The sequence below is a fragment of the Callorhinus ursinus genome, unplaced genomic scaffold, assembly GCF_003265705.2.
Source record: "Callorhinus ursinus isolate GAN/ISIS: 27379988/994484 unplaced genomic scaffold, GSC_fseal_2.0 scaffold36, whole genome shotgun sequence".
Classification (NCBI taxonomy): Eukaryota; Metazoa; Chordata; class Mammalia; order Carnivora; family Otariidae; genus Callorhinus; species Callorhinus ursinus.
The window spans coordinates 4,715,907-4,728,527 of NW_027397098.1; the positions used below are offsets into that span (position 1 = coordinate 4,715,907).

General features: G+C 44.1%; 1 protein-coding gene and 1 non-coding gene across 6 annotated transcripts in view; both read right to left on the reverse strand.

The window, feature by feature from the left end:
* CAMK1D (calcium/calmodulin dependent protein kinase ID) overlaps nt 1-12,621 on the reverse strand; it is a 500,660-nt gene that overhangs the window by 338,389 nt on the left and 149,650 nt on the right. Inside the window, exon 1 of one of the 5 annotated variants that reach the window (XM_073879925.1) lies at nt 3,101-3,244. The exons of the other annotated variants lie outside the window; for them this stretch is intronic. Coding sequence (XP_073736026.1) covers nt 3,101-3,138 — 38 coding nt within the window. The 5' untranslated portion in view covers nt 3,139-3,244. Of the gene's footprint in view, nt 1-3,100; nt 3,245-12,621 lie in introns of those variants that run through there. 5 annotated transcript variants of the gene reach the window in all.
* Nucleotides 10,578-10,702, reverse strand: LOC112810142 (U6atac minor spliceosomal RNA). The gene has a single exon (XR_003204770.1). It is a non-coding gene; the product is annotated as a U6atac minor spliceosomal RNA (small nuclear RNA).

Consider the following 12,621-nt stretch of genomic DNA (forward strand, 5'->3'; position numbering starts at 1 on the left):
GGTATGATGGGTAAAGGAACCCATGTCTGTAAATATGCTCAGTGTCTTGCGCCTAATAAGGACCATGGAAGTCCTAGCTGTTGTTAGCCTTCTGCTCTGCAAGGGCCTTCGTGGTGCGGCCACAGCCTACTTTCTCCCAGGGCAACTTCCGACCTTGCTTTCCGCGTGGCGCTTTTTCACGAACACGCCACACTGTGAATGCCTCCAGCCTCGGCATGTGCTGTTCCTTCTGCCTGCACGTCCCCTTCCCTCTGCCCTGCACTGGCCTCGCAAACGCTTTAAGGGGTGTCACTTCACCACTGACGGCTTTCCTGACTCCCGCACGGACTTAGGCCCACTTTCCTGGATTTCTGTTGACCCTTGTGACCCCTACCTTGGATACGTCCCAGCTTCCCTGACTCCCCAGGTAATGAGCATCAGGCTCCTGAGAGGCAGGAACAGTGCTGCATATCACTGTGCACTGAGCAACGGGCCTGGCACACTCACGAATGAATGAACGAGCGAACGAATGCTGTGCACAGTGTGAGACAGCCCAGGAATCAAGGGAGGAAGGAAGGAGACAGGTGGGGCAGCTGTGGAGGAAAAGGGGTGCACTCAGGAGAGAGGAGGAGAAGCAAGGTTTTTAATCACAGGAGGGAAAGAATCAGAGGACACAGGGATGCTGTATACAGGCCACGGAGGCTCACGGGTCTCACCAGGGCCCGAACCATCAGTGCATTTGACAAACTTAGACCCAGAGAGACCAATGATGGGGAAGCGCATGGACAGCATGTCGCCTATATCTTTACAGGCCCTCGCACCTCAGTAAAGGGAGTTACACGCCCAAAAGCCCAGAGAGGCTGCATCCTGACAAAGGGGAGGATAAGAATGGCAGAGGCCTCTCACATTAAATGGGCACTTGCAGTCAAGCTCCAAATTATGCCTTTTCAACATGTCTGTCCTTGTTCTACACAAGCCATCAAGGAAGAAATCGGAGACCCGTCCAGCAGGTGTTGAAGTGGGTGGGGAGCCCAGGCTGTGGGGAGGAGTGCTCCAGCCCTGCGTTTCCTAACTCCCAGGGATTTACAAGCTAAGGGGCCTTGGCCAGGAGCCCGGCAGTCAGGTAAGCTCCCGACCTGTGGACCCTCAGGCTTTGGGTGGCTACGCTCTAGTCAAAGAGCCAGGACACATTTCACATGGTCGGTCACCTGATAGGCAAAGCCAGACCCAAGCCAGCCCCTAAAATACAGGTTCTCCATCTTCAATGAGGTGCTCTTTCCTGTTAGAAGTCAACAAGGAGAATACATGATCTCGGGCCCAAAAGGGAACATGACAGAAAATCATAAAGGCAGCTGGCCCGCCCGTGTACGGAACTTACTGGTGCAGGCCGGGGCTAACCTCCCAGAAGGAGCCAGCCTGCTCCCAACAGCCTGCAGTGGGCTTGCCCACGAGCAGGGACTCCGTGATCAGTGAATGGCCACTCAGCCCCCGGCTTTGGATTGATACTGGCAAATGAGAAAGAACTAAAAATAAACATAGGAAGACACACATGGAGGAAAAAGAGGAGGGGCAGGGAGCAGGGAGGGAGGAGAGGATACTTATGGCACTCTGACTTTGGGAAGGCAAGTGGGGCCCCCTCCCCGACCTACACACACCCTGGGGCCCCGGTCAGTATAGAGGTGGGGGCACACTGGGTCATGGTGCACACTTCAAGCTAGGACTGGGTTTCCTGGGATTCAAAAGGCATATACAGTACTGGGGGGAAGATCTACAGTATGAGAAAATTCCCAGGATATGTCATTTAATGACAAATGCAAGAAACAACACACAATAGGAAAGTAATGGTGTTAACTATGCATACAAAAAGCCTGGAAAATGTATTTTTATAACTTAACAGTGGTTATGTCAGAGGATGAGAGCCAATTCTCATATTCTTCTTCAAGTCTTTATCATATAAGGGGTGGGGGGAAGCATACTTTCTTTCATTTACAAAGCAAGCCTCCGTGTACTATATAGACAGTCAAAGTTTTCAAAAGCATTCGAGAAAGTCATCATAAAATCTAGGAGGCAAATGTAGCCCTCAAGGCTAGCTGTATTTATATAATAATGGGCATTCTGCAATAATCTAAAAAAAACTAATTATCTGGTTGCTTACTAATATGTGAACATTTGGAATCATTGAGACATATCTTTGGACCCAAAGAAAAATCCAAAGCAATGAAGCAGAAATTCACCATCCTTTCTTTCTGGTATTCATCCATTTCCTTAAATATCAGAGTATGCTCTGAAGAAAATATTCAATACTTTAAAAAAAAAAAGAATAACCTGGTAAACCAAAAAAATGAGAACAGAGAAAAAAAATCTGCCAGGAATAACAAGGTTCTGTGAGAACCAATTATATAAAAAGGCTTGAAAGAATAATTGAACACGTGCATTTTCCAAATCCCTTGAAAGGGTCATTTCAACTAAATTGTTCTCCAAGTAAAATAAAACATTATTTTCTCCAGAAGCTGCAAATTTAAAAACTGGATTCTTAAAATCTTATTAAATAATATTATACTATAAGCACGTTTGCCAAAGCATTTTATTATATTAGCTTTTCCTGGAAAAAGTTCTCAGGGTTCCCACAACGTAAGCAGTCGTTATGTAGTTATTTGTTTAAGAACTAGTAATTCCTGTGAAAGGTGTGTCTTTTATTTTCCAGATCTATGGCAGAAGGTGGCCAACCAAATAAGGGAATATTATGCAAATGTTGCCTTTCTTGGCAAGGGCCCAGAGAAAGCAGTGACATGATTCCAGCAGCCTGCCCACCACTAAGGGAAGGCCTGGCTCAGAGGGAAGAGTTAACTGTGAGTTGGTTACTTACACAGGCTGAAACCCAGAGGCTTTTAAGTCAGAAAAGGGGGACTGTGTGTTGCGGGGGGAACCTCTATCTTCTAACCTAGAAGACTGGATTCAATTCAGGAGTGTAAAAACGCTGGCTGGTTTTTTCTCTCCCTAAAGAGAAACAAGGCCATGTTCCCACTTCAGAGAAGCTCCTTCGGCTCAGTGGGACCCTGGGCTTCAAGGGTCCCAGAAACATAACGGGCTCCTGCCCTCCGCACCACTATCCTCCCCTCACCTCGCCTCCTCGGTATCAGGGGAGCTGCAGATCCTCATTCCCTGGAAACGTCTCCCGAGGGAGAAGTTGACTTCATTTCCATCAGCATTAATGACCCACCTTTCCAGCACGATGCTGTGCGGGCTGCACAGTGCCCATGAGATTTGGTTAAGAGACTGCTAAATCATGAATAAAAAGAAGCACCACCAGCCCTCCAATGCCTCATTATTTGCTCGCCTGAATCCAATAAGAAAAACCACCACACAAAAGGAAAGAATGACAAAGACTGAGGCTAATTCTCAAGGCTTCTGGAAAATCTGGTTCGGAAGGCGGCGGGTGTGGTCTGGGATTTGGGTGTAGACCAGACTTAGAGCCCCTGTAAGCCTAAACCATGGCACATGTTCCCGCCTCGTGGCTGGAGCAGGGAGGTCACAGTGGTCAGGGCACCCACCAGTGGCCGCCTCAGCCCTGGAAATGGCAGGACAACCCTCCGTCCTTGCCTCTGGGCTGTCAAACAGACTATTGCTCAGTCCCAAGCCTGCCGCCCTGGGAAACCTCTCCTCCCCCACGGGGGACCCCCTAGTCGTCCCACACTCAGCTCTGCTCTGCAGCTGGAAACCAGCCTCACCCCAACACATTTTCACAAAGTTCTGGGTCCACCTTTGCCAGAGGAGCCTACAATCTGGCTTTTTGTTTTTTCTCCCCAATCTTACTTCACCATTTTAAAAGCACTTTTCTAAAAAAATGTTTGAAGAGGGACGCCTGGGTGTCTCAGTTGGTTGAGCATCCAACTCGGTTTTGGCTCAGGTCATGATCTCAGGGTCATTGGATGGAGCCCCGTGATGGGCTCTGCGCTCAGTGTGGAGTCTGCTTGAGATTCTCTCTCCCCCTCTCCCTCTGCCCCACCCCTGCTCACGCATGCGCTCTCTCTCTCTCTCTCTCTCTCAAAATAAATAAATACATCTTTTTTTTAAAGATTTTATTTATTTATTTATTTGACAGAGAGAGACACAGCGAGAGAGGGAACACAAGCAGGGGGAGTGGGAGAGGGAGAAGCAGGCTTCCCGCGGAGCAGGGAGCCCGATGCGGGGCTCGATCCCAGGACCCCGGGATCATGACCTGAGCCGAAGGCAGACGCTTAATGACTGAGCCACCCAGACGCCCCAATAAATACGTCTTTTTAAAAATATTTGAACAAGATCAGCAGATCATAGGAATGACATGGTTGGACTGTAGCAATATCAACATCCTGGCTGTGATATTGTGTTATATTTTTGTCAGAAAAATTTTCCCTTCTTCAGAGCTATCATAGCGACCATCCTGTAACTCAGAAGGGCCAAAGGGCCAAAGGCACAGTCCCAGACACAGATTCTTCTCAAAGGGCAGAGGTTTAAGGGACCGACAATCCTCCTTAGTATATTTAGAGCTGGTTGTGCTTACCAAAGTATTTCTAATCCATTAACTCATTTGCTCCTTATAATACTTGTCAATACTTTTGTATGAAGAAACCAAAGCTAACTCAAATATTTGTAAATTCTTGGTTACTAAGGAATCGATGATTCACGATTATGTTAGCCTTTTCTGGGCCTCCTCCTATCTTGCAGGACATTTTACCATCTTCCTACCAGTGGATAGGCAGTAGTCTGAGAGAGAATGAGTTTTGAGCCAGAGAGGTGAGGTTAGAGCCCAGCTCTATGACTCAGTGGGTGGCCCGGCATTAACCTCCCTGAACCTCTGTCTCTTCATCTAGAACAGGGGGTAACACCCACATTGTAGAGCTGAAGCAGTGATTAAATGAGACACCTAGATAGAATATGTGGTGATTGCTCACAATGTTAGCTCTTCTGTCAAAAGTTGTTTTTAAAATAAGATTGGTTCCATAGAAACAAGAAGAAACAGCCAAAGTGAAAATTTTCAATTATCAAAGAATTTATATTATCTACGAGAATCCCTGAGTTCATGGGCAATCGAGGACCATCTATAATTAGTAGCTGCTACAGAAATGCCGATGAGCAGAAGGATTTCTTTTTTATTTTCATTTATCCGAGTTAGTGAAGAAATGTTGTCCCATTATCTTACCCTTCAATAAGAAATCCACCATTAAAGCTCTGTATGTAACTAAAGTCCACAGCACACTAAGTACAAGTGTGTTCTCATCAGATTTCCACATTTTAGCTGTACACGCAAATGGAGAATTTAGAACTGATGACTACCTGCCCGATGTCCAGAATGACTGGGGCACGGGTGTGTTTTTCAGTCCAACCTGCTTAAGAGAATGGCCTTATAAACCATACATAAGTGGCCAAATTCCAAAGAATATCAAACATGACAAAAATATTTGGGGTGAATATACTGACCACTCCCTTCTGCCTTGTCCAACACTAGCTACTAACACTAAACTTCTCAAACCATAGTATGCGGGCCTGGAAGTAGGTGGCGCCACAAGGTTACAATGGCACATCTTCCTAGAACATCGGTGTTCCTCAATGGGAGTCCGCGAGACACCCAGAGATGCCCGAGTTCATGCGTTTACCACTCTCTGCACTTGAGAGTACTCAGGGGAAGCCTGAAAAGCACTATTGAGGGGCACCTGACTGGCTCAGGTGGGAGAGCATGCAACTCTTGATCTCAGGGCTGTGAGTCCAAGCCCCATGTTGGGCATGGAGCCTACTGAAAGGAAGGAAGGAAGGAAAGAAGGAAGGAGCGAGGGAGGGAGGAAGGAAGGAAAACACAGCACTATTGAGGGTGAGGGAAAATACCAATTTACTGAACACCCATCTGCCAAGGCCTATGCTACATATCTGCACATCAATCATTTTAATCCCTCACTTAGTCATTCAACAATCATGGAAAGAAGGCAGGGAACAGCCAGTGAGTTTTATTACTGTTTTGAGATACATTTTAACCAGGCTTTCAGAGCCCAGCTCAGCATTAATATCACATCCTTCAAGTCATGGACCTTGGGGGGGGTGGGGACAAAAGACACCAGGAACTTGGTAGTGAAAACACCAGCAGCAACCTCAGACATGAGAAAATCAGTTGATATAGATACAAAATGTGCCAGCAGGTTACGAATTTTGTTTACTTAAAAAGAGCAACTTCTGAATATAAACATATGACCGAATTTATTAATAAATACTAATAAGTACCAACATGTGATACATTTATATATAATATTTATATATAATAATTATATATAACATTTTATATAATATTTTGTTAAAAACCTCTTAGAGGGGTGCCTGGGTGGCTCAGTCATTATGCGTCTGACTTCAGCTCAGGTTGTGATCTGGAGGTCCTGGGATGGAGCCTCTGCCTCCCAGCAGGGAGTCTGCTTCTCCCTCTCCCTCTGCCCCTCCCTCCACTTGTGCTCTTTCTCTCTCAAATAAATAAATAAAATCTTAAAAACAAAAAACAAAAACCCTCTTAGAGCTTATTTTGTTTCCCTAACCTAATCAGGCAGGAAATAAGTTTGCTCCTGCCACAAATTTCTGCCACGGTTTCCTCAACTGAATTTGGCCAATAGATGGCACCTTCTTTGGTGTAGTTCACACCTCTCCCCAGCCCACCCAGATTGTTCCTTGTCCATGTCGCTGCTAAGTGTTGCCCTCTGAGTCCTCTCACCAACATGAAAGGAACCTATTACTGAAACTGGTTAGAAATAAAAGCTCCTTGACTCAAGTTGGCCTGGTGAGCCTCTTGGGCCTGTCCTCCAATCCATCGCCTGTTGAATAATACATACAACACAAAAGTGCCTGCCGTGAACGCCGATGCAATATACGTATATCAGCTATTTTTGTTGTTTTCATGACTACTGTATTTTACACTCATTCTGTTGGACTGCCTTGGGACTCCCACAAATATGGTCAAATGCCCAGCAGCAGTTTAAAAAACTCTTAACACGTGTCTGGTTAGCCATTTGGATGTCTTCTTTGGAAAAATGTCTGTTCCTGTCTTGGATGGGTTAGCCTGGTGATGGCTATTAAAGAGGGCACGTATTGAATGGAGCACTGGGTATTATACACAAACAATGAATCATCGAACACTACATCAAATAAATAAATACATAAATACATAAATACATAAATAAAACTCCAGTCTTCAATCAAAAAAAAACAAAAAAACAAAAAACCTCTTAACAGACCAGACATACAAATTGTCAATTCGGTAAAATATGAAAAATTTATTTGTCGTGAAATTAACAGAATTTGGGCTTTGGCAGAACACTAAAACTGTTTGAAACATACACTCGTCTTCCTTCGCTGACTCAGCAAGGAGCCAGGGATCATGCTGTGTGCAGAAGATATAAGAAGTGTTGGCTGAGAATATTCGTGCAAAGTGGACACCAGAGAACAGGTTACTGTGTGGTTATAAAACGGAGTTGCTTCCAAGAAAAGCAATTCTTTGGTTTCTATGATAGGCAACAAACTTCTTCCCCCAAAGCTGCGTGGCAAAGCAATGCTGTCTCCTCCCGGTGTGGCTAATCTTCTATTAGAAGCCTGTAGGGGCCACAGTTGTAGGGGAAGAACAGCCCCAAAATTATGAGCGATTTCACAGGCTGCTGCACCACTTTTGGATACGCTTACTCTACAAACATTCCCCCCAAAACGGCAAAAGGCATCAGAGAATTTGCTCCATTGTCCATTCTCACCTTTGCACCCCTGTGGTTCTTATTTCCTCTCTGGAAATGAACTTTGGAAAGAAAACACAACCTAGCGTGAGCACCGGACGTAGACCCTCACGGTGCCCAGATTCCTTGCATCATGCGTGCATAGCCTTGCTGTGCTAGCGATGGACACTGCGAACGGTCACACCATCGGGGAGCGGCTCCGGTGACTCCCACAGCCAGGCCCAGGGATGTCACACGTTCCTGTAAGGCCAGGACAGATGGCAGAGTGAAAGAGCTCACCTACCAGGAAGCAGAGACCACATCCTCCTGAGTTCGCCCTGAGATTCCAAGAGAGAACAGCTCTGACGAAGTCCCCAGATGGCCAGTCCTCTCAGATGACCCAAGTCTCTTAAGCAGTGGGCAAGAGGAAAACACACTGGCAAGTCTCCGTGGCCATTACATTTCTGTACATCCCCTAGGATGACAGAGGATCCCTGGGACCCCCGAGCGTTTCCTTACTATTCTACAGGGAACACTTTATTGGGATTATAAAGTAAGGATCTCCATTACTCTGCATTTTTTTTTTTTTAACTTAAAACTGCTTCTGGTGCTTTCTTCACTAAACCACAAACCTACGATTGTCTGTGAATATGCTGGCTCCAGATAGATCTGTATTTTGGTCTTTGGTTGCCAGGAAAATTCCAGACTCTCAACTCTGGCTACCAGTCTCCGTGTTTTTATTCCATCAAATCTGAGCAAGACTTAAGCGGTCAGAGAAGTGGAGATGCGAGAAGCACGTTGACCGTCACAGTTTCCTATGGCCTCTGATCTCTGTTTCTCCAGTTTCACCAAAATTTAATGGAACCGAAAGGAACAGAGGAAAAAATAAAGATCTCTCCCTTTAAAAAATCATGTCATTTGGGGAGGGTATGTGCTCACCATAGCACATACTATGGTGAGCACTGTGAATTGTACAAGACTGTGGAATCACAGATCTGTACCTCTGAAACAAATAATGCAATATATGTTAAGAAAAAAAAAGAAGAAGAAGATAGCAGGAGGGGAAGAATGAAGGGGAGTAAGTCGGAGGGGAAGACGAACCATGAGAGACGATGGACACAAAAAAACTAAGGGAGCTTTAGGGAAGGGGAGGGGGTGGGGGGATGGGTTAGCCTGGTGATGGGTATTAAAGAGGGCACGTACTGCGTGGAGCACTGGGTGTTACGCACAAACAATGAATCATGGAACACTACATCAAAAACTAATGATGTAATGTATGGTGATTAACATAACAATAAAAATTATTAAAAAAATAAAAAATCATGTCATTGTTGAAATTTTAAAAAATAACCGTATTAATATTTCATCTGATTCAAAAACGGTGAAAGAGAAATCTGCCAGTTAAAAGACCAGAATGAGAAAAAAAAAATAGAGGAGAAATGTTGCAAATATCTACATCATCTACCGTGGGAACATCTCTACAGTATTTTCAGAAAATAATTGCCTTGAAGATACCTGGAACATGAGCACTACGTGGGGGGTGTGCGTGTTTCAATCTGCTATAGCTAATACATCACAGTAAAGGGACGATTTACATTTAGCCACTTTCTGAGTGGAAAAAAATAACAGACTTGTCAGAGTAATATTTTGTCTATTTAATAACCTATGGTTATAGTCACAAATCATAGCAATAACATGATCCCAAATCCAGCCCCACTGTTGTGAAGACAAACTATAATGGTCAAATCAATTTTGATTTATTCACCTAAATTCTGGTCTCCTACCAACACAGTAGTAGACTGGGGTACAGTGACTGCTAAAATGTGTTTATTTCTTTATTCGAAACTTAACTGAAGGGATAATGAGATTATGGTAAAATGACATCCTGATCGCTGTAACCAAAGAATGAAAGTGAGAATTTACCCCACTTTATTATCCTATGGGCGACAATATTATGCACAAAGTCGGCTCGAACATGCAGGAATACAGATCAGCAGTTAACCTCCCTCCTGACCTCAGCGGGAACTGCTCTCACCTCCTTCCCCGGGGCCCAGGAGCATAACCCTTCTCCCCCTTGCTCATCATTTCCTTGTTGTCTGTCCCTTTAAGCAGCTCCATGAAAGCTTGGACCCTAAGGCTCCCACGGGCAGCACCTAAAATAGTGCCTGGCACATCACACTGGCAGACTGGTTCAGTAAGCCCCTGTGACTGAATGACTGAACTTGAGAGCTTCTGAGAAAGGAAATGGAGTGGATGACCTCACCCTTTCATGTTGCATTCAACTGGCTTCCCTCTGCCACCGGCTCTTGGTCTAGAGTTCAATGTCAAGTGGCACGCCCAGACAGATTCACTTTTGTTGGTGGGTTGTCTTCGGCAGAATTCCAAAAGTCAACACAATATAAAAAGATACATGCAGATGGAGCCATTCCTACACCTACTCCCAACCCCTACGTTCCCCACTGACTGCTACAGATCCACGTCTGTATTCATTTCTTATCTTTCCAGTGTTTCTCTATGCAAATATAAGCAAATTCCCCTATATATCTCCAGATCCCCACCTTTCTTACATAAAGGTACCATAGTCAATACACCAGTCTCCAGTTTGTTTCTTTCACATGGCAATGTACCTGGACACCATTCCACGTCAGAACACACATCATCACTCTCTTTTAACAACCACACAGCACCCACTGCATACGGACACCATCATTCAACCACTCCCTCACAGACTGCCCTACATCTGGTTGCTTTTGGGGCTCTGGTGTTACATGCAAACCTTCAATGCTACCCTTGTGTAGGTGTCACCTCAGTATGCGTGCAGCTGTGTGTGTGTGGGAAAGACTCCCAGAACAGGACATCTGTAATGTTGGTTTACACTGTAGGGTTGTTAAGAAATATTGTTAGGTGCCGTGGTGGTGATAGCTTCAATGTGTGTGTGTGTTACAGGGCACCAGAATATTTTTCCATTCTCATCAAGGGGAGTGCTAACCTGATTCTTCACTTTCATAAAACACAGACCCTTTGAAATTTTAAATCAATGCAGCATCCCAATGGTAGCCAGAGTTCAGTTTCCCTATTCTACTTCCATCCATCAATTTTCTAGGCTAACAGATTTTCCCACTAGTAACCTATTAGAGGAAAACGGGCCCTCTAAAAAAGCCTTGAAAGTCTAGTTAATATGGGTGGAATTAAATTTTTATAAGAGTACTCAGGGATTCTAAATCAGCAGCAAATACTTTCTTTTCATCACAATACCCAAAATGACATGGAAAGAAAAACATACATGAATATTTAAAAACCTTATTCATTCCAATGCAGGGATCCCCAAAAGTAGTTGATATTCTGAGTTTTTTTAGTAATTCATGACTTTTTTTTCACAGTGACAACCTAAAATTAGAAAATGATGCCTATCTGCAGAATTAATGAAAAGGTCTTTTTCCCACCCCTTCTAGAGAAGGCATGAGGAAACAACATACTTTCACATGAGAATCTCGGCTCTCAGGAAGCTGACCCTCTGACTTAGAATATTTATTACAGTCAAGGAGCACAAAAGCAATGATCTCCTTTTGTTCCAACATATACTTTGCTAAATACAAACATACTAAACTCTATTCCCTTGTTTGATACAGTTTTGTATGATCCGTTTAATATACTTCAAAACCACGTGTTATGGACAATATGATGTTCTCTCTGTGTTTGTGAATATAAACCAATTCTAGGGACAGTTAGTTACCTTAATCAATAACTCACCAAGATATGTTCGAGAATGTTTTAGCTGCTTTATTCACAATAGCCCCAAACTGGGAATAATAAAATGTCTACCAAGTATAGAATGGGTATCTGAATTTCATACAATGGAACACTACAGATCAATGGGAAAAAATGAACAATTTATACAACATGAAGGAAATGCACAAAACTTAAGTATGATTCCATTATATGAAATTCAAATTGGCAAAACTAATTTGTGGTGACAGAGGTCAGAACGGTGATTACCTTTGAGAAGGAAGGGCATTATTCTGACTGAGGAAAAGGGTACCAAGGAGCTTTCAAAGGGGCTGGAAATGTTCTACATCTTGATCTGGGGGTCCTCAGATGGGTTAAAAAATTCTGAGACTTGTTATCTTTACTATATATCTCAGCATCCTGAGCTGGTCAGCTAGCATCCTGACCAAGAAGTCCTTACTCCAGGAATAGCCAACTAGAACAGCTTCTGTTAAACTATATTTGAGTAATATTAACCCCTCTGCTGACTAGCAAAAGGAATGTGAGGCATGATTTTTTTTCTTGATGAAATCAGAGGTTAATTAGCATGATGAGCGTTAAGAATGGGGTAAAATAGTTTAGATAGTCTCTATCCTTGAACCGACAGTGTATAAGACTCCATCCGACAAGGCCCAGGGCCTGTACCCTTAGGGACTTGATCCCAAAATGGTCTAGCCATTGGTTTGGAGGATTTCTGGGCTGCCTGATGCCTATCATAACGGAGATGGAATCCTGCTTTTGGAATATTGGCAACTTTGCTTCAAGAGAAGCTTTCATCCTAAGTGGTGGTCAGAGCACCTAAGAGGACACAGAGCTGGAACTTCAGGTGACAGAATGGAACGTATGGACTAGATTCTGCCTGACTGCTAATACCCATTTGTTTAAGAAGTGTCTTGATGCTGAATTTGTCCAGAAACTTGCTGTCATTTAAGCTGGTCATGAGGCTGTAAGAGAATAGTTAATCCTCACTCACAACTACAAGTTTCCGGTGGCTACAACCCCCTACCCCAAAAAACTTAAGAGTATGTATGACCAGTCTGGCTTAGCCCTATCGTCAGCAAGTCTGGAGACTGTTAGAGCATGAAAATGTGCAGACGTGCATGCTGGAGGGTGATACGTTTCCTTATGAACAAAATGCAAAATGGAACCAGAGGTGAGAAAAGTTGTA